We start from the raw sequence: 21,028 nt of genomic DNA on the forward strand, positions 1-21,028 counted from the left end.
GCAACTAGTAAAAAAAGTTTAATTATAATTTCCCAAACAATGCTAAGTTTCACATGACCCTAACTGTTTAAAAAAATTTAAAAAAAATTGAGCACAACATCTTTCAAACAAAACATGTTTGAAAACACTAGATTCAGAGCCTAGAAATAAAATTGTATCTCAGACTTTCAAAATTAATTTAATGGGAATCAAAAATCTCTTCCATTTATCAATTGTAGTCGCATTCTTAGACTTCTTGATCTACTCATGCTATAACTGTGCAGTAACTTACTATCTTAATTTAGACTGTGATGTCTGTTGATGTTTGCCAAATTCATATCTGACCTACATTCTTCCAGTTTATTAACATTTAATGAAAACAAATAGGGTAAATGACTATGTCACACATATTTTTGTGTCATCTCTAGTGCCTAGCACAGTGCCATTGTTATAAATGGGGCTCAAAAGTACTTTTATTTAACAAGCATTTTTTGAGCCCCAAGACTGTACCTGCTGATGGGCTGGGCTCTGAAAGCAGCACAGCTCCGTGGTTAAAAGTGTGGGCTTCTGAGTCAGATCTCTGTGTGAATCCTGGCTCTGCTGTTTTATATGGCAAGTCATTTCACCTTCTTATACCTTAGATTCCTCATCTGTATGATGGGCAGATTAATAATACTTCCTTCCCAGGTGAAAATTGAATAAGATAATATGTGCAAAGTGCCTAGTATACATGTACTACCATGTAATAAGTTTTCAATATAAACCAAACACATAATATTTACAAAATGATGGTCATTATAGAACCATTCATGTACTATGAAATCATTGAATAAAGGTTCCATGAGGAAAGGACTTTTTTTTCTTTCATTTCTTTATTTCCAATGCTTAGAACAGGGTCTGGAGTATAGCAGGCAGTAACAAAAAAAAAAAAGTTTTGAATGAATGAATCAATAATCAAGATACATTTTTTACCGAAAAGTGATTTCATTTTCTTTATGACAAATATTTATTTCAAGAATAAGAACGAAGCATTCTTTTGCATAGAATGCTCTATTAAGAATCAACAAAGCAGAGCTTCTAACACATCAAGATAATCTAGTTCCTTCTTGGGTCCTGCCTCAGGAATACAAGATCAGTTATTTAAGCAATAACTACTTCATTAAAATGCTGACCTTTATATACAATCTAAATGATAAAATGTTCAAATTGGCAAGAAATATGGTGAGTTATTTAAACATCTGTGTTAGGCACTCAGAGAAGCCTTACTTAGCACATAATAAATTTTAAAACCCAAGATGATAAACTCCTGACTTTCTTTTTAATCTCTGGGACTATGAAAACAAAAGTTTTTAACAGGAGAAATTAGAATGCCAAAAATTTCAATCTTATCTCCCAAGAACATATTTTAGTAGTTCTTGGTGTAAGGCAAAGCAGCTTATGCATATTTAATTGTTTTTCATTTCAGTACTCCAGAAAAATGACCAAAAGGTAAGTTCCCAGATGGAAAAGAAAAAAGAAAAAATGAAGAATCTGAATAAACCATAAGGTTTTACGTTGAAGGATTAAAAAGTGTACTGGAGGTGAGAAGGTATAATGGACACCAGTCATTTCTCTCTGCCATCTTTTCTTTCTCCCCTTTTCTCAGAACCCCCACTTCCTTTGGGGAACTGCTCCTCGATCTTCCAACTATGTGAATCTGAAAGGGCTGCAAATTACAGTGTCACACCCTCCCAGACCCAGACGAACAAATGACCCAGGCTTGGCAAGAGCCCTAGTATCCCATTTCTGCGGCCCCAGGTGAGTTGTCCAAGTGGACACATTACCCAGGCAGGTCCGGAGATAGTCCTTCCTTGGTGTCTTTACCCACCGAAACAGAAAGAAGTCTGTTTCCTCTAAGCTAGGATTGATGCAAATTTTCAACTGCCTGAGTCTTTCCACTCACCGTGATCACATAAACAAAGCTTGTGTGTACAGAATGAAGGAATGAATGAAGACAGACACTCAGAGATGTGGAGGAGATGTGGAGATGGATGGGGGCAGGGCGTACTAACATGAGAAGGGAACAGGGCAGAGGAATGTCTGTTGACACCGCGATCATCTTTGGACTGAGATAAGCTTGAGGCCAACTAGTTGACCTCTGATCTTCTCAAGTACCTGAACCCAAAGTTCTGTTTTTGTTCAAATTTCCATTAATTTACTTTTGGTACTTGTAACCACATGAATTCTGATGAATTCAGTAGACTTTCAATTTTACTCTGTCACAAAATGCCTAGGGATACAGTATAAATTTATAAATCAAAATATTACAGTCTTTCAAGATTCAAGATTTAATCAGCCTTTCAAGATTCAATCTTGACTATTCAAGATTTTCAACTATGGGCACTATTTTTTGTTTTTGTGTTTTAATATTTCACACATTCATATGATCAAAAATGCAAAACATTTAGGTTTTACTCATTAGAACTACTCTGTTCTTTGAGATGCAAATTTCCCTGAAATTAATGAGGGAAGAAAACAAGTAATGTATTTGGAAGAAATTATGTTAGCAACTCAAGTTAATATAGTTAAGTGTAAATTACCAACAGAGACAGTTTAGCAGGGTGATTAAAGAGCATGGACTTGGAATCCAGACTGCCTGGGTTCAAGTTTAGGCTCTGCCACTTACTTGCTTTGCAACCTTATAAAAGCATTCAACAGAGACACATGTTTGCTCATTGGTAAAATGGATTATCATGTGGTTAAAAAAATATGAAAGGTGGAAAGTGCCAAGAATAAACATTAGATTAGCGTGGCCATTTTTGTTGTTATCCAAAACAAATGATTTTGCAAAAAGCAGATCCTAGGTCACCTGAGTGTAATTTGGCAATAACAGTACAGTGCTTGAAAATGCATCATTGATTGGCTCATTTCATTATCTCACACTTTGCTTCAAGTAAATAATAAGGATCCAAAGTGCCAGATAGAGGCACATCAGTTCAGGTGTACACATCCAAACTGGATAAGCATTGTAGCAGTATTAGCAGTGGCAGAGCCAAGAATAGCAGGGTGGTTCACTTCGTCATTTGCCCTCTTCCTCTATGGAAGAAAATGCAATGGGAAGCAAACTATCTGACTGGGAACTTGGAACTTGAGATTGGAAGAATCTCGTGCTGACTGCTCTTGCTTATTTTCAATAGTATGATAATGTACTCGAAAAAACAGGGGGCTGTGATTCTAGAGGGGCCATGCCAGATGTGCAGAAGGTCAGGCCTGCACTGTAACTGCAAAAACCACTCTGCATGGAAGGACTCAAAGTTTAAAAAGGCTCTCCAAGCAAAGAGAAAAAAGGGAAAACATTTCTGTTGGCCATATTCAGTCATTGAGAAGCACAACTGAGACACCTGGGCACACAACCAAAGATGAAGAGTGACTTTATCTGGATAGTAATATTACAGATGATTGTGTGTGTGCGTGTGTGTGTGTGTGTGTTATTTTCCACGTGTTTTGCAATGTATATGATGCCCTCTCGTCATCAAAAGATTAAAATACATACAAAATGTGATTTTTAAAAATGAATTATAGGTCCAGAGATACAGCTACAACTGATTAACTGAATTAGTAATTTATTGTACCTAAGAAAATCACACAGGAAGTCTTGTGAGAAGAGGACGCAAAGACTAAACACTTTAAGGAAGACGTTTTATTGAAAAAAAAAAAAAAAGAGAGAGAGAGAGAAAAATCTGTGCTTGAGGTCAATTTGAGAAAGCAAAGATCATCCTTAGATGATTGTCATAGAGAAAAGTCCCCGACAGGAAGACAGTATTTTCAATGGGCAGAATTTACAGTGGGTTAAAGTGTCTGAACATGGTAACTGCTTTTTTTTTCTGTCTCTATGAATTTATTCAAATTTACATTTTACATAAAAACAGTTATGCAATATGTCATACTTTGTGTCTGGTTTCCTTCACTTCCCATGATTTTTTTTAATTATTATTTTTTAAATTAGAGATGCAAATTTTCAGAAAAATCATATAAAAATATAGCATTCCCTTTTATTAACCCTTTGCCTTAGCGTGGTACCTTTGTTACAACTGATGAAAGAATATTAAAATAGTATTGTTAACTATAGTCCATAGTTTATATTAGGTATACTTTTCCCAGTTATACCTTATTATTAACCCCTTGTAACAGAGTCATATATTTGTTACAATCACGAAAGAACATTCTTATATTTGTAGTATTACCCACAGCCCATTGTCCACAAGGTTACTGTGTTACACAGTCCTATGTTTTGTCTTCTAACTTTCCTTCTAGCAGCAAACACACAACCTAAAACTTCCCCTTTCAAGGGTGGGCCATGGTGGCTCAGCAGGCAAGAATGCTTGCCTGCCATGCCAGAGGACCTGGGTTTGATTCCGGGTGCCCGCCCATGTAAAAAAAAAAAAAAAAACTTCCCCTTTCAACCACATTCACCAACTTAATTCAGCACTATTAATGGCACTCACAGTAATGGGCTGGTATCACCATCATCCCTTTCTAAATGTTTTCAATCAGCCTAAATAGAATTCTGCACAAATTAAGCATCAAATCTGCTTTCTCTACCCTCATTCTGTCTCCTGATGACATGCACTGCAGCCCCTGCTCCCCCATCTTCCCTGGAAGTTCTGTTCCAGGAAATGCTTTTAAAATGCAGTGAAATTAGAAGTGTCGCAACTTGGTGAGGGCTAGAAAAGTCTCTGTCTTTGTGCAGACTTTGTATAGAAAGCCCAGGAGGAAAGTTCCATGGACAGATCTGAATAGATCACTATGAACTTTAAAGTCTTAAACAAGGACTGTGGAGCTCAGAGTTAATTTCATTAAGAAATTCATTTGTTGACTCTTAGACAAAGCATATAAACATAAGGTGTGTGTGAGAGAGATTGTGTGTCTGTGTGTGTGTAAAACTCATTTAGTGTAGTTGAATTAGGGTCATAAATATCCTAAAACTATTGGGTATCATAACTACACTAAGTTCTCTACAGTTCTGAGATGTGTGAGACGAGTTTCATGAAAAGGCACCAGTCACACTGACCCTAAATCAGGAAGTATTAGAGCCTTAAGGAAACATCACACTCCCAATCTTGTGTGAGATTTTGTGTTTTGGAGGAAATAATAATGCTTCTAACCTTGTATGATGTCTGCCACAATAAATATGGCTGGGACTCACACATATTCTGCAAACCAAATAGGGTGTTTGAGAATTGAATGATTTAAAAAACTATTTGGAAAGCTAGCCTAAAGCTGTGAGGAATTATTAACATGCATGAAAAGAGAACTTATGGGTTTTGACTCAGTGGAACTGGGGTGGATCCTTAGCATTGGTATTTAAAAAAAAAAAAGTCCAAGTTAATTATAATAAACAATCAGGTGATTGATGGAGAAAACTTCATGATGGATTGGGAGCTGGTGAGATTAAGAGTATAAGTGGAGGATATTGTTTCACTTGGTGCATTATGAAGGTGTTTTTAGGTATGCTACAATATTTCTGTGGTTTTTTCCTTCTTATTTCTGCTCAGTTTTGACCAAAACATGGTGGATGGCAGGATAAGCATGATTTTCTTGAATTGTTCTCTCCATTCTGTGGTGGCTAGAAGCTCTATGTACCCCAGAAAAGTATGTTCTTTATGTCAATCCATTTCTGTGGATGTGGACCCCTAAAAGTACGATCTTTTAATGAGTCTACTTCATTTAAGGTATGACCTAACTCCTTCAGCATGGGTCCTAATCCTCTTACTGGAGTCCTTTTATAGAGAATGAAATTTAGACAAAGAGAGAGAGAGCTATGGAAGCAAGAAGTTGAAAGCACAAAACCTGGAAGAGAAGGGAGGAACCAGCAGATGCTGCCTGTGCTTGCCATGTGACCAGGGAACAGCATTGCCAGCAGCCAGTCTTCAAGAAGAAAGCACTGCCTTGATGATGCCTTGATTTGGACATTTTTTTTTTTTTCAGACTGGACATTTTTATAGCATCAAAACTGTAAGTCTGTAAGCTAATAAATTCCCATTGCTAAAGGCCAAAAAAAAAAAAAAAATGAATGAGAGAGAGAGAACTTACGGGCAAAGTTCCACCTCGAGGTACTGTTTAGTCTTGCTGTTCAGCAAAAATGATTCAACAACTGAAAACAAATAACAATCATCACATTGAGAAATTTAATTCAAAAAAGAGTTAAGGAAATACACATTTGTAAAGGGTCACCCTCTGAAGAAGGCAAGTCCAATACCTTATCAAATGAAAGGTTTATATTCAACATTACTGCGAACTATTTTAAGCTCTGCAATATAAGATCCTCAGGACCTCGTGAAAGCAATTGATTTGTTGTACATTGATAATATTCTTTTTTAGTTGTTTCCCCAAGTGATTTCCTGAAAACATTAATTCCACAGAATTTCTACCAAGATTAGGCTGTAACTCTGGAAGGTGGTTTAGAATAGCAGTTAAAAGTGAATTTCCATATTCAGAAAAGTTGAGTTCAAATTATGGCTACACCACTTACTATGTGACTTTGAGCAAATTTCTTAATTTATGCCTCAGTTTACTAATCTGTAAAATAGGGGTGAACATAGTATCTGCCTCATAGAATTGCATGGTTTAGAGCAAGACCTGACACATAGTACTCAATAAACGGTAGTTGCTATTGTTGAATTAGTATTAATATTATTGTTATGTATTAAAAAGGTACAGTGGTCAAATATGTTTGGGATATATCGAATTAATAATAAGGTTAAACAGATTTCTCTTTTGAAGGATTTTGGAGTAATTAAATATGACTCTTCAAGGGACAGATAAACTGCTTTCCAAACTTTATTTCACCTTGGAACTTTATTTTCCTCAGCAAAACTAATGTCAATGAATAGACTTAAGGGAAATTAATAAATAAAAAGGATATTTCAAATAAGAAAATTTTTTAAAAGATCATATAAACGAATCCTTCCATTATAATCATTCTAGTAAAGAATTTCCTTTTATGTCCCAGAGCCTAGCAGAGCGGCTGAGAGTTCTCACTCTAAAATCAGGCAAAGCTACCTGGCTTGGAGTACCAAGGCCATTCCTTAACCACTGTGTGATCTTAGGCACACAATGAGTTCCTCTGAGCCTCTGCTCCCTCATTTAACAACAACAACAAAAGGCAAGATGTGGGGTGATAGTAACCATACCCACCTACAGAAATGCAGTGAGGCTCAAATGGAACAATACCTGAAAAGTACCTGCCAGAATGCTACCAAGCTGGCAAACAGCAATTTTGCTCAGGGCACCCTGTGCAGTGTCCCCATCTCCCCCGTCCTCTGCCCCCACGCCCTTGAGGCTTTCAGGAGATCCCTATGCTATTTGACCTGAAAACCAGAAAAATTCAGATGTCTGCAAGTATTTCAGGCTAAGGACGTATTTCTGCCTGCATAAGTTTCTTGGGTGATGATGTGAGTCCCAACCATCAAGGGTCAGGGCGTCGCATGTCATTTAGCTTCTCAGAGCTGTGATGACTCAGCCCCACTGGGACTGGGCCACTTCAGAGGGTTTGAAGGCCAAGGGAAGTTGCACTGAGATACCCCGTATTTTCTCTCGCTTTGTGTGTCCTTGCTTCTGCTAGATTCCTCTACTTTGTTATTATAAATCAAGAAATTAACATAATTATTTATATTGGAGCTGGGGACAGTGGAGGAGAGGAGTTTTTTCTGACTTTCTGTAGCTGAACAGAAATACTATAGCAGAAGAGTGCCTCAACAGGAAATATGCAATGAATATTAACTATTACATACTATTCCCATTGAGGACTGGATCCAGGTTTTGTGGGGCCAGAAGCTTATACATTTGGGTGACAGTCTGAAAAAAGAGAAATATAAACAATGAAAATAGAATCAGACACAGACCGTAGAAGAGAATGATGCAAATAAGGGACCTTGAAGCACAAGCTTCATTAGCTACACCATAAATCCACTCCAGTTCACATGCCTAGACATAAAATATTGCAACGGCCACTCAGGGGACAGAAAATACATGCTGCTGCCTTCGAGAAGTCGTTTCCCTTCAAGGGAAATAAGACCATGCTTAAAAGTTTAAACAGCAATAAATTCTCATGACTGTCAGAGAGCAATATATAATAAATCTCCAAATGAATGGGCACAAGCTAATATATATTGCAAGAGTTCAAAAGATACAGTAATCACTGTGAATTGGAGTTATCTTAGAAGGTTTCACAAAAGAGGTAACATTTTAGGCAGGTTAAAAAGGGAAGATTTGGGTGAACAGAAAAGAAAAGAAAATTCTCTGTATACAGAGGTTCGAATCATTTAAGTAGAAGTGAACAGACCTGCTCCTGGAAGGACAGTAAATGGGTGCAGGTAGGGAAGCATCCACTCAAAGGCCTTGAATATCAGTCGAACAACTTTAGGCTTAACCATGCAGGCAAACAGAGCTCCTAATCTTGGAGAAACTGACACAATCGGAGTAGTGATTTAGGACAAAAGGCAGGTCATTGTACATGGCATACCCAGGATTGGGGAGACACTGACAGCAGAAACAGCAACTGAAAGCATATTTTAATGGTCTTGCCAGTACCCAGGAAGTAAGAAATGTTCTCGGGGAAGAAATGAAGAAACAAATTACAGGGACATTCCCAAAGAAGAAACAGCAGGATTTGATATCTGTTTGGGGTGGGGGGGGTGGGGGGAGAAAAAGGAAGAGGAAATCAATGATGACACCATCATCTCAAGGCTAGGAACATGGAGACTAGCTTAATAGAAACAAGAGAGTCAGAAATAGAAGTGATCTTGCAGAAGGAGGAGTTCAGGGTCAGGCATCTAAAATTTGGGGTAAAGAAAGAATATTCAGATTTTCAGGTTCACATGCAAGGTGTGGTTTCATGAGAGATTATGGAATATCATTTCTATTGATTAAATTCTAGTAATTTAAGGAATTAAAATTTTTAGCAGAATACTAGTTCATATTGGAAGGTTGAGAATTTGGAATCAACAGTCCTCAATTGTGGACACACGTATGTACAAGGCAGCTGAACTGCTGGTTCCCCGACAGATTCATGCAGGCTGAAGTTACGATACGCTATGATTTCTTGAAAATGTCACTTTATTTTCCATAAGTCATTTAATGAAATCTATAAAATACAATGAACACAACATATTTAGATATAAAATCTTTATTCAAAACATATAGCTAATTTTTTTAGAAATAAGTATCAGAATACTACTGTAAAACACAAAAGGTTCCATTTTAATTTAGTTTCTAGAACTTAGACAAACTGTCAACTTAAATTCAATGGTGCATGCTTTATAAATACCATTCAACACCTGAACTAAAACAAATATCTATACCTGATTACTTGAACTAGCATTTCATTATGAATTGCTAATTAATACTGTTTCAAAGATAATTGTTTTAAAAGCCTAAAAGATATAAACTGCTCACTCCACTTAAAAGGTTTCAGAATCTCGATTCTAGATCACAGGATACTTGACCCCAGCTTCCCAATGTCAGGCAACTTCCAAACACTCGGGTTGAGTATCATGAGGAACTTGGAAACTGAGCAGAGCAATGGATATTGTAAGAAAGTGCTGCCATAAATCATAGCGTGCGCTTCAACCAGCTCAGCACTGGCACTTGAAAGAGAACATTTCTCACCTTCATACTCCCAGAGTCCATTAAAAGGCTGTCCTGCTGGCCCTGGTGGTGCTGGTGGGTCATCAAAGAACGGAGCGTTCACTTCCATCAGCAAGCCATGAGTCCCTGGTCTAAATGCAATTGTTACAGGCCTGTGCAGCACTGGCATACTATCCCACGTGGTCCTAATTCTATATTCCAACTATGAAAATGAGACAGAAGAGCAAATGTCATGATATAAGTAAAGCAATGAGTTTCATGCTCCCCTGATCTTAATCAAATTACACTCGAATAACATGTTTCACGAATATCCCTAGGGCAATAGACACTCCATTAGAGTCAAAGTAATTCTATTAAGTGCAATAAAATGTTTTCATGTAGTACTCACCCACAGAAAAATTTATACAAAAATCATTTTGAGGAATTTCTTTTTGTGACCTACTACACAAAGTATTTAGGTGGCATTTACAATATTGAAAGCATTACTCTCATTTTTGTTCATGCCACTAATAATTTTTGAGTGCGTGCTATGTGTGCAGCCTCTCACCAGGTCCTGCAGAAAACAGTCACAAGAAGTAGAAGACATAACATCTGCCCTAAAAGAAGATACAATCCTCATAGTCAGACATGAGTAAAGAAAGACAAAACAGAACTCTACAAACTAAGGAACAGTTCAAAGAAGCCTAGACTAAAAGCCTATCTGGAAGTGATGCCCCGATAAATCCTAGAGTGATTTGAACAGTGAATAAAAAGTATTTGCAAAGTCCCCTTAGGGGAATGGTGAGAAAGAGGGAAAATTCAACTTCCCCACATGGAGAATTCCTGATATTCTCACAAGCAATGGGGACAACCAAATCAATAGGCGAGCCCTCAATCTTGGGGTTTGTTCATATGAAACTTATCTCTGCAAAAGATAGGCTAAGCTTACTTAAAATTAGGCCTAAGAGTCACCCCCAAAGAACCTCTTTTGTTGCTCAGATGTGGCCTCTCTCTCAGCCAACACCGCAAGCAAACTCACCGCCTTCCCCGTCTCTATGTGGGACATGACTCCTAGGGGTGTAAACCTCCTGGCAACGTGGGACAGAAATCCTAGAATGAGCTGGGCCTCAGCACCAAGGGATTGAGAAAATCTTCTCCACCAAAAGGTGAAAGAGAGAAATGAGACAAAATAAAGTGTCAATGGCTGAGAGATTTCAAACAGAGTCGAGAGGTTATCCTGGAGGTTATTCTTATGTATTATATAGATATCACATTTTTAGTTAAGGTACATTGGAGAGGCTTGAGGAAAGTGCCTGAAAATGTAGAGCTGTGTTCTAGTAGCCATGTTTCTTGAAGATGATTGTATAATGATATAACTTTCACAATGTGACTGTGTGATTGTGAAAACCTTGTGTCTGATGCTCCTTTCATCTATGGTATGGACAGATGACTAAAACATAGGGATTAGAAATAAATGAATAATAGGGGAAACAAATGTTAAAATAAATTTAGTAGCTTGAAATGCTATGATCAATGAAAGAGAGTGATGAGTATAGAAAAAAATAGGGGAAACAAAGGCTAAAATATATTGGGTAGATGGAAATACTAGCAATCAATGAGAGGGAGGGGCAAGGGGTATGGCATGTATGAGTTTTTTTTCTTTTTTCATTTTATTTCTTTTTCTAAATTGATGCAAATGTTCTAAGAAATGATCATGGTGATGATGCGCAACTATGTGATGATATTGTGAATTATTGATTATATACCAAGAATGGAATGATCATATGGTAAGAATGTTTGTGTTTGTATGTTGTTATGTTTAAAGAAAATAAAAAATTTTTTAAAATTCTGTCTGGATTGCACAGAACAGTAACAGAAATACAAAGATAATTATGAGTTGGAGTACCCAGAAGATGCCTGCTGGACTTTGAGTTACTCAAGAAAGAAAAATATATATGTTGAATATAACTTTCTTGTGAATATTTATTTTGCCCAATTTAATTTCAAGCTTTTGGAGAGCTAAAAACAATGGCATCAATTTGTCAGTATTTATTTTCCACATTCCATGCTAGCTGCTGAGTTCTATGGATTCCCCAAAAATGTTGCTCAGACCAGGTATTCATTATTTATGTATAAGTGCTAAACAATTAATACAACAAGCATTTATTGTGCAATCACCATCTGCCACATTCTGTGATAGATGCAGAAGATATAAAAACAAAATATTTTCCATGTCCTCGGGTGACTCAATCTAGAGGAAAAGACAAAACTGTGGCTAGAACGTGAAAAAATTGTTTAAAAAATGCTTTACTAAAAGTATGGGAACACAGAGAAAAAAGCCTCTAGTTCTAACGGTGAGAACTGGAAGAAATATCAGCAAAGATTTTGCTGAAGTTACGATTGAGTTGAATCTTGAAAGCCGTGAACCACTGAAGGGTTATTTATTTATTTATTTATTTTGTATGAGGTATGGTGGGGGTCACATTTCATTGTTTTTCATGTAATTATCCCATTATTGCAGCACCCATTTGTTTAAGGCTTTGTTGTTTGGGAAGTGCATGGGCCAGGAATCGAACCCGGGTCTCCCACATGGCAGGCGAGAATTCTACCACTGAACTACCCTCTTACCCCTTCACTGAAGGGTTTAAAGTAGGAAATTTACTGGCAAGGTTTATGCTTGAGAAACATCACGATGGATTTCTCTATTCAAAAGTATTCAAAATGTGTTTTTTCTATCACAATTTTCCCTTACTAGACCAGTAAGTTTTTATTTGCGAAACTATTATCTTTATTTCTAATGTATCATCTTCATTTCATTCCTATGAAATGTCAGAAAGAGAAAAGGATCTTGAAGAATAGAACTGAACTAAATTCAACAGCCATGGAACTCTTTATTCCCTCACTACAATACAATGCTGCTTGAATCCTGGTATCTCCTAGTGCTAGATACACTCATTCCTTCTCAATTATTCATTTCTCATTATGTAAAGAAAATTAACCAAAGTGATTCTGACTGAAGGAAAGAAAAGCAACATTTACAGCCAAGATTAAACTACTACAAGTGCTAAAGGTCATAGATTTAAACCTTCATTCAGAAAACCATGCTGTCATAAAAGCAAATGAAATTCATCTGCACAAAAGTTTAAAATTCCATGTCTTCAGCTGTCTAATTGTCCTTCTGCTCCTAAGTATTCTCAATTTATGTCTAGCTCTGAGCTGCTTTTACAGCCAGAACAATTTTTTAAGTGTAATTTCCCCCCCTCTTTATAAATAGAGTGTTCTTTCTGATATCCCGAAGGCATTCTTCTGGTAATTTGTAAATTTCATTTAAAAAAATGTCACCTTTAGTAAAAAGTCAATGTGTTGAAATAGTCTTCATTTTAGTAAGAAATTTCAGTGGTTTTCTCATATAGTTCAGAAATATCCAATGTCAACAAGAAAATTCTTATTTGTGGTACAAAATAAAGTGAACATGCATGGACAAACAGCATAGCATTTAAAAAAATTATTTTGGCTTAAAAATGTTCTCTGGTATGGCGCATTTTAAGAAAGATTCCCATTTTTTAGAATCCACTTTGAATATAAAGTACAGCTTTAATGGGAAAGAGAACATACAACATTTTAGGCATCCCGATGCGCAGCAACCGAGGTACTTATGATGTCAACCCCTTTATAAAAAAGCTGGCTGTCGACCAAATTTTCAACTGCTCAAAGTCTACTTTCTGTTAAATCTGGGAAATTCCTGTTTGATGCCAGCACTACACAGAACAGAATTCAGCCTGATGGCTTTTTTTTTTCTGTTTTTTTGTCAGATTTCCACAGAGGAACATTATACCACCTGCAATACAAAGGTGTTCAGCCAAAATGCTGTGACCCCTGAAAGGAAAGCTAAATTTCTCTAAAACGGAAGAAATAAACTTCTAAAAGTCCATCAAAGAGCAGAGAATGCTTTTTCACGTAGCTGTATAACCTGTCCTTGATAACTTTCTTTTTTAAAGCTCTCTGTAGGAAAATCACCAATGATTTTCAAATGATAATAAGAGAAACCAAGCTGCCTTTAAGACAGGACTGAGTTGTATCAGAACAACAAATAGTTGTGTCAGAGAATTCTATTTTCTAGATTTTTCTGCCTGCATCTATAAGGGCAAAGAGAGTTGGGTAATTATGTGAAATCAATAGAATCGATGTAAATATACAGTCTGGGGAAGTAGGCCTAAAAACTCCTTGCTATGTCATTTTTTCAATGACAGGGTTTAAAAATTTCTTCCGATTTTGTTCAAATAATCGTCTCTATTCTCTACCTTGCCTATGTAGACACAGCCATAGAAGAAAGCCAGCGATTCAAATCAGCTTCTGTAGCTATCTTTTATTCTTCTAATAAATACATTTGAAATTATATCTTTCCGGACCTAAAATACTACATTTTTTGAAAGATCTTAATTATAAGTGGGCAGAAAAGTGATAAAACCAAACTGATAAAGTTCACTCTGTAGGGGAATTCAGCTTATTTTTTAAAAGTATATGAAAGTTCAATATAGAATAGTTATTAGTTTTATCTAGTGAGATCCAAACAACTAATACCATTTTACATGCATATTAAGATCACTGCGGTTGTCATTTTGAATTCAACTAAATAGACATATATGTAGCTATTGATATAAAGTTGCTTTGTAAAATAAAAAGGTATTTATAATATGAATTTTTTCATTTTAAATTATATTATATATATATATATATATTTTTTTTTCTAGGTATCGTAATCCTATGTAGTAAACATCAAGTTTAAATAGGATTTACTACATAGCATTCTCACTCCATTAAGATGTAAAATAATATTGCATTTTAAATTTCAACTTGCCTTACTTGGAAGTAAGGTATAAAACAAAATAAGAAATTAAGGCTCAAAATTACATGAAGTCTCCTACAGACATTTCTAGCAGTTAGAAGAGTAATGAGCTATATACAAGTATTCTTATAGGAATATAGAATCTGAATTTGGAAAAGAAAAGGCTACAAATCATCAATGAGTTTTACAAAACTATGATACTATAAAGCTTGTCCCACTATAGAGCAAGGTGATCTCTGAAATTACAAGGCCATGAATTCAGCACTATAAATAGGAAATATTACTTCATAACCTTTAGTTAACCTGTAGCTACAGTTCCACAGGAGGTCATAAAATCAAAGTCTGTAGTTGGATTGAAAAGCTGAATAATTTTATAGCTACTCATAATATCAAGGATCAAGCTCATTGCCTTCAGCTACTGGAATAGAATTATTTGATCGCCGATGTGAGTAGCCTGCTAGGTATGCAGGTAGGTAGTACTGTATGTTGTCTTGACAATTAAATAGTGGTTCCTTGGACTGCAGTGATGCCGTATACCATATAACATCCTTAAGACTGGTGAAGGAGGATGGAAGCAGAAGAAAACTGCCTTCATAGACAGAATTTGCAATTCTGTTATGGAGTCTTTCCATCAACTTACAAGCCATAAGCCTACATCTAACACCTCCATCAGATGGCTGCTAGTATGTCAATTTCCAGGTTTTTTCATCTTACGGGATCTTCTCATTTGTAGGCTGAAGGCCCTCTCCTCTTCCCTATGGTGCGTTAGCTTGTGGGGGTACTTCCCATGCAGGTCATTTGTTTAAAATATACAAACTCCAGTGTCCTATCTATTCAAACTTTTAAATTGCTTTTAAAAGTTTACTGTCCTCTCATCTTTAAATATTCTAAAGCTTGCTGTTTCCTCTCTGCCCTCTTGCTCTTCCTGCTCCTTTAATAGAAGGCCACTCTCTACCTCGTCTACCTCAAGTTCCCATTTTAATGCCAGTTTCTTCATGAAGCCTTCTCTGATCTCCTCAGATGAAAGTGCTATCCCACCATCCTCCATACTTATCCTGTACATACAAAATATTGCATCTGCATTTTTTATATTTATTTATTTCTACCTTATTCTAGAAGTATGTGTGGGCCTTCCTCCTCGTTGCAGTGGAAGAGTCAGGCTGCTTCAGGCCTTGGAGAGGGTGAAGCACATTCCTCGGGGTTTGGGGAGAGCCTGGCGGCCATCACACAGAGGGGTTGAGCATGGGCCCCAGAGAAGGCAGAGAGCATGGGTGCAGCCCCAATGCTTGGAGAGGGTGGAGTCTAGAAAAAAGGTGGTCTCCCCAATGTCCCCCAAGGTTGCATTCAAAGAGAGGCCGGCCTCTGCGTAAGCCCTTGGAAAGGGTGGGACTGCCGTTTTCAGAAGCCCCAAAGATAGATGATTCTCAGACTTTGAAATCTAATGGACTTTGCCCTGTGGGTTTTCGAAATGTGTATACGCATTCTATGACTGTTCCTCCTTTGTATGTTGGCAGCAAATAACATGTTTTGAGTTTTTATAGGTTCAGAGTCAGAAGAGAATTTTGCCTTAGGACAGACCATGCTTGTAATTAACTTTGAGATATTGTACTGGTTTTAACCTTGTATTGCATTTGATTGTTACTGAAATGCTTTAAAGTTCTCTGATATTGTTATCGAATGAATGTATTTTGTATATGGGGAAAACATGTCTTTTTTAGGGTCCAGAAGGTAGAATGTGATGGTTTGAAAGGATGTATGTCCCCTAGAAAAGCCATGTTTTAATCCTAATCCCATTCTATAAAGGCAGCTGTTTCTTCTAATCCCTATTCAGCATTGTATGTTTGAAACTGTAATTAGATCATCTCCCCGGAGATGTGATGTAATTGAGAGTGGTTGTTAAACTGGATTAGGTGATGATATGTCGCCACCCATTCGAGTGGGTCTTGATTAGTTTCTGAAGTCCTATAAAAGAGGAAACATTTTGGAGATTAGGAGATTCAGAGAGAGCAGAGAATGCTTCAGCACCATGAAGCAGAGAGTCCACGAGCCAGCGACCTTTGGAGATGAAGAAGGAAAACGCCTCCCGGGGAGCTTCATGAAACCGGAAGCCAGGAGAGAAAGCTAGCAGGTGACTCCGTGTTCGCCATGTGCCTTTCCAGCTGAGAGAGAAGCCCTGACTGTGTTCGCCATGTGCCTTCTCACTTGAGAGAGAAACCCTGAACTTCATTGGCCTTCTTGAACCACGGTATCATTCCCTGGATGCCTTTGACAGGACGTTTGTGTAGACTTGTTTTAATTGGGACATTTTCTCGGCCTTAGAACTGTAAACTAGCGTCTGATTAAATTACCCCTTTTTAAAAGCCATTCCGTTCCTGGTATATTGCATTCCAGCAGCTAGCAGACTAGAACAGTATGTATAAATGTATTTGGCTTACCTCGTGCTTTGCTCTCTTCTAGAATGTAAAATCTCATTAATGGGAGCAGTATCCAAGTTACCCCTCAAGTATTTCACAGCACCTAGTCTAGTGTCTTGACTACACCAAGGGCTTACTAAATATGTTGCATGAAGGAATTATCAAATGAATGAGAATGGGGGCTTTTTTGGACAATAATGCATGATAAGAATTGCTTTGTGACATACCTGCTCTCAGTATCTTTATATAGTCCTTACCTCTCCTCTTCCAGCTGGTAATTGTTTTCTTTCTTGATTACTTTGGAAAATTCCAGCCCTTTAAAATAATAAAAAGAAAATTAATCTCCACAAAAAGTATTTCTTAGATGCAAGACTCACATGAAAAAATATGGCAGTAACGTAAGATAAATAAAAGAATGCTGTAACTGTCATTATTTTAAACACAAGTATGTGGTTGTTTCTAGAGAGATGAATGAGCACCAAAGATATCATTTTGTTAACCTGCTTCTTCCATCTAGTGGCAAAAAACAGTAAGAAACTTGTCCTAGGAAAACAACATGATCAAATGGTTCTAAATGCCATTTCAGAAATTACTGATAGTGAGAGTTCAATATCTAAGGTCTAATTATAAGCACATAATAATTATAAAACATGATTTTACCAAATTAACAATGTTCAGCTGGGAGAGCTGCCAAAGGTACTTTAATTCACATGTGTATTTGCACATCTTAACAAAGACAGTTGCTACATGTGTTTGGGTATGTATCGCCCCACTAAATTAGAGGGGATTTTCTTTGGTTTTGATAGTTATATGTCTCTACCAAGCCATTGGACAATTTTTTAGAATTCCATTTCTCCTTTGACTATAGATCAGAGCTGAGCTGTTAGAAGTTTCAAGAGAGCTCACAACGGAGAGTCCCTGAAATTATCAATTAAAATACTTTTGCAGTAATGGGCAATGAAATACTTCATGACCTGACACATGAGGACAGAGTAGACAAGAGGCAAAACTTAAAGGAGGTAAAATCAGTTCCTGTGATTGTGAGAACTACTTCAAAGGCATTGATGGAAAAAAAAAATGCAATACACAGCATAATTATACATTTTCTGCACTTTCAAAGGCCGCCGTCTTTTCCCTAATACATGAGGTTGACTGTTCTAACAGTTGCTCTAATCAGATGTAATTGATCTAATGTAAGTGGCTTACACATAAATAGAAAGTTCCAAAAAAACAGCAAACTCCGCTTCCCCTATTTAGGTGAACCAATTAACAATGTGTAATGGTAACATAAGTTATGTTGTCAAAGCTATTAAATATATTATGACTATAGGGGGAAATGTAAGTATAAACTCTTCAGGAATATTTCCAAATCCATATTTTTTATTAAAAGAACTTTTTGTTTGTTTGTTTCCTAATTTTCAAAGAGAAAAAAACACCTTTGACCCCCAAAGCAAATTGGAGTATAATAGGACCGGTGGTTCGTTCCTCTCCTGGCGCTAGACATCTTCCCCCTTAAATGGGAGCAAGCTGAAGTTTTTATTCTTCTGCTTTGTGGGCACAGAGGGGAATGGTACAAAGGAGAGGGTGAGGCAGAGAAGATCCAGCATTAGGAAACTCCAACTTGGGAATCAGGAGCAGAAGTTCCCCCCCTCCAGGATTCTTGTGACCAATCTCCCTGGAAAGAGCCAAGAAAATGCCAACTCACCAGGAGATTGTGGGTCTCAGTGTCACTGTTTAGGTTTCCCTGCAGTCACAGACCACTCCAGTAACTGAATTGACACAAACATCTGTTTACAGTATCGTGCCAGTCAGAGCCAGGATGAGGATAGGATCTGATGGCCCAGCAGGACCACTGGTAGAACCTAGCCTGACGACACTGGCATTTCAATTATTTTCGAGTCTTGTGTTCCCACATCATAGGCAATCGAATTGTGTGAACTTCTCTTATGGTGTTACAGTAGTTTTAGTAAAGCTAGGAACTTCAGTATTTAAAATTTTCCTTGTTCACCATGTGTAAATTCAATTCCTGAGAAACCAATTTCAGACAAACTGTCATTGGCGCCAACATTTTATTCATTATTTTGGGAGGACTTAGCTTACATCAGCTTGAAGGGAAGAATTTATATGATAATAAGTCATAAGAGTGAATCCAGGGTTGTAGTCCCAACTCTGCCATTTATCAGCTCTGTGACCTTGAGCAAGTTATTTAAATTTTTCTGAGCCTCAGTTTACTTATCTACAAAATAGGGATTATGATAATACCCACATGATACAGTTGTTTTGAGGAACTGAATGGGAAAATGAGTATAAAGTACCTGGCAAATAGTAAGTGTTTACTAGATACTAAATATGATTGCCTATCAGATACCTCAGATATACCAAGCCTTTTTAAAATGCATTATCCTACATATAATGTGGCTTCTGCCTCATAACATTTATTTAATATATGTTTGTGAAATACATTTAAGAGTGATTCCTTTGGTTCAAATATTTCCTCTCATGGATTACTTTTATAAATAAGCATGGTGATTTTGGTGGACAATTTTCAAGGTTGAATTCAAGTCTTTGGGTAGCCAACAGACAATTGCAATTATATTAAAACTTGTTTGTTTTTGGTTTTTTTCTTTTTGGAGTTTCTTAGCATCTCTTACCTGAAGAGCTCAAGATTAAAGTGAGGGAACTTTAAAATACATAATTTAAAACAAAAGAGGTAGGCGAGTAAATAAAAAGAAAAAATACTTAGTAAAGGACAAAAATGGAAAGACAAAATGGCCTTCAAAAACATTTAATAACTAATGAATAGAAGCTATCATGAATTTCCAGAAATATTTAAGCCTATATTTTGCATGAAGACTGAGCCCAGAGTTTTAATGCCGGGGTGGGTCATTCCAAGCACACAATTCTCCTGTCCTAGGTGACTCTAAATTAGAATAAGGTTGTAATATGGTAAATTTTGTCTGTAAAAGCACTTGCAGAGAAAAGAGGCATATTCTCATATTTGCATAGAATATGTGCATTACTAAACCCCTGCTGAAGGCTGGAAATTGTATTCCTCACAATTAAGGAGGAAGAAAAAGAAAAGGAAACTTCTGTCATAATTTGCTCACTCTCTCTCACTTACTCTTCTGAAGCTAACTTGTAATTATTAACTGCTTGCCTTTGACATGCAGGCTAGGCTTCATGTAAAATATTTCTGAAGGACTCCTAAGACCACAGAAATACACGGCAACTTTAAAATATTTTAGGCTCCTAAATGAAAGGTTTTCTTTGTATGTCACATTTTTGCTTTTTTCTTTCTGAGTCTACAAATGGTTTTAAAATCAGAAGCAATACATGTGTTCCGGTTTTAACTCTTAAACCACTGAACTTTAATGTGGAACGTATTTACAGAATTTCAAATCTCTCTACTTCATCTGCACCAATCTTTATGTTTCATGAAATACAGGCTCTGTGCTGAACATTCTTCAACATTTCAAATTGTTTTGCTAATGATTCACTAGCAAAAGGGACTCTGATGGCCAACTTCCTTCCTCATCTTTTGAAATGCAATTCTTTTTCAGCTGCTTCTAGTAAAGGTTGATATCTCTATTACTCACCTCAGATCAACAACCATTCAAATGTACTCTTTCACAATAAAATTTGGTTAATCTGAAACACTAACAATTAGAAATAGTTACCAGTATATTCAATTTCTCCATAATATCTAACAGAAAGTTTACTATGTTAATTTTACTATAACCACATGGTGAAAAGGAAAAAAAAAATCTTAAGTAGAATTCTCATGAGAAAGGAAAAATTATGACCCTCCCTAACCAATAGTCACTTTCCTAGAGGTTGAAAAATGATAAAAATGAGCCAAGTACCTGTTTGGTAAATAGTGGCATACAAGGCCTTCACAGCAAGCTGCAATCAGTGTCAGGATCAGGACTGCCTTCATTTTTAAAAGCTGAAAACAAAAATACATTTTCTACATTATTTATACTCTAATATATCTTATCAAGGTTAAGACGTTAAGTTTCTTTGTTTACTAGAAAGTTTATGATTAATAAATCTGTCCTTGGTTGCACTTATTTATTGATAATGGTGACACATAAGCATGACAAATACATGGCAATGTAACCAAGAAGTTAGGATTTAAGGGATGATTATGATTACTGAATCATTATATAGAAATTTCTTTTTA

General features: G+C 36.6%; 1 protein-coding gene across 1 annotated transcript in view; it reads right to left on the reverse strand.

Annotated features, from left to right (window-relative positions):
• LOC143666111 (UPF0462 protein C4orf33 homolog) overlaps positions 1 to 20,798 on the reverse strand; it is a 38,899-nt gene extending 18,101 nt beyond the window's left edge. Inside the window, exons 1-4 of the mRNA XM_077139594.1 lie at positions 20,709 to 20,798; positions 17,103 to 17,160; positions 9,628 to 9,808; positions 6,052 to 6,112 (exon numbers count right to left, since the gene is read on the reverse strand). Coding sequence (XP_076995709.1) covers positions 6,052 to 6,112; positions 9,628 to 9,808; positions 17,103 to 17,160; positions 20,709 to 20,782 — 374 coding nt within the window. The 5' untranslated portion in view covers positions 20,783 to 20,798. The remainder of the gene's footprint in view (positions 1 to 6,051; positions 6,113 to 9,627; positions 9,809 to 17,102; positions 17,161 to 20,708) is intronic.
• Between the last annotated feature and the right edge of the window lie 230 nt (positions 20,799 to 21,028).

Source organism: Tamandua tetradactyla, chromosome 22 (genome assembly GCF_023851605.1).
Source record: "Tamandua tetradactyla isolate mTamTet1 chromosome 22, mTamTet1.pri, whole genome shotgun sequence".
In the NCBI taxonomy this organism is placed as follows: domain Eukaryota; kingdom Metazoa; phylum Chordata; class Mammalia; order Pilosa; family Myrmecophagidae; genus Tamandua; species Tamandua tetradactyla.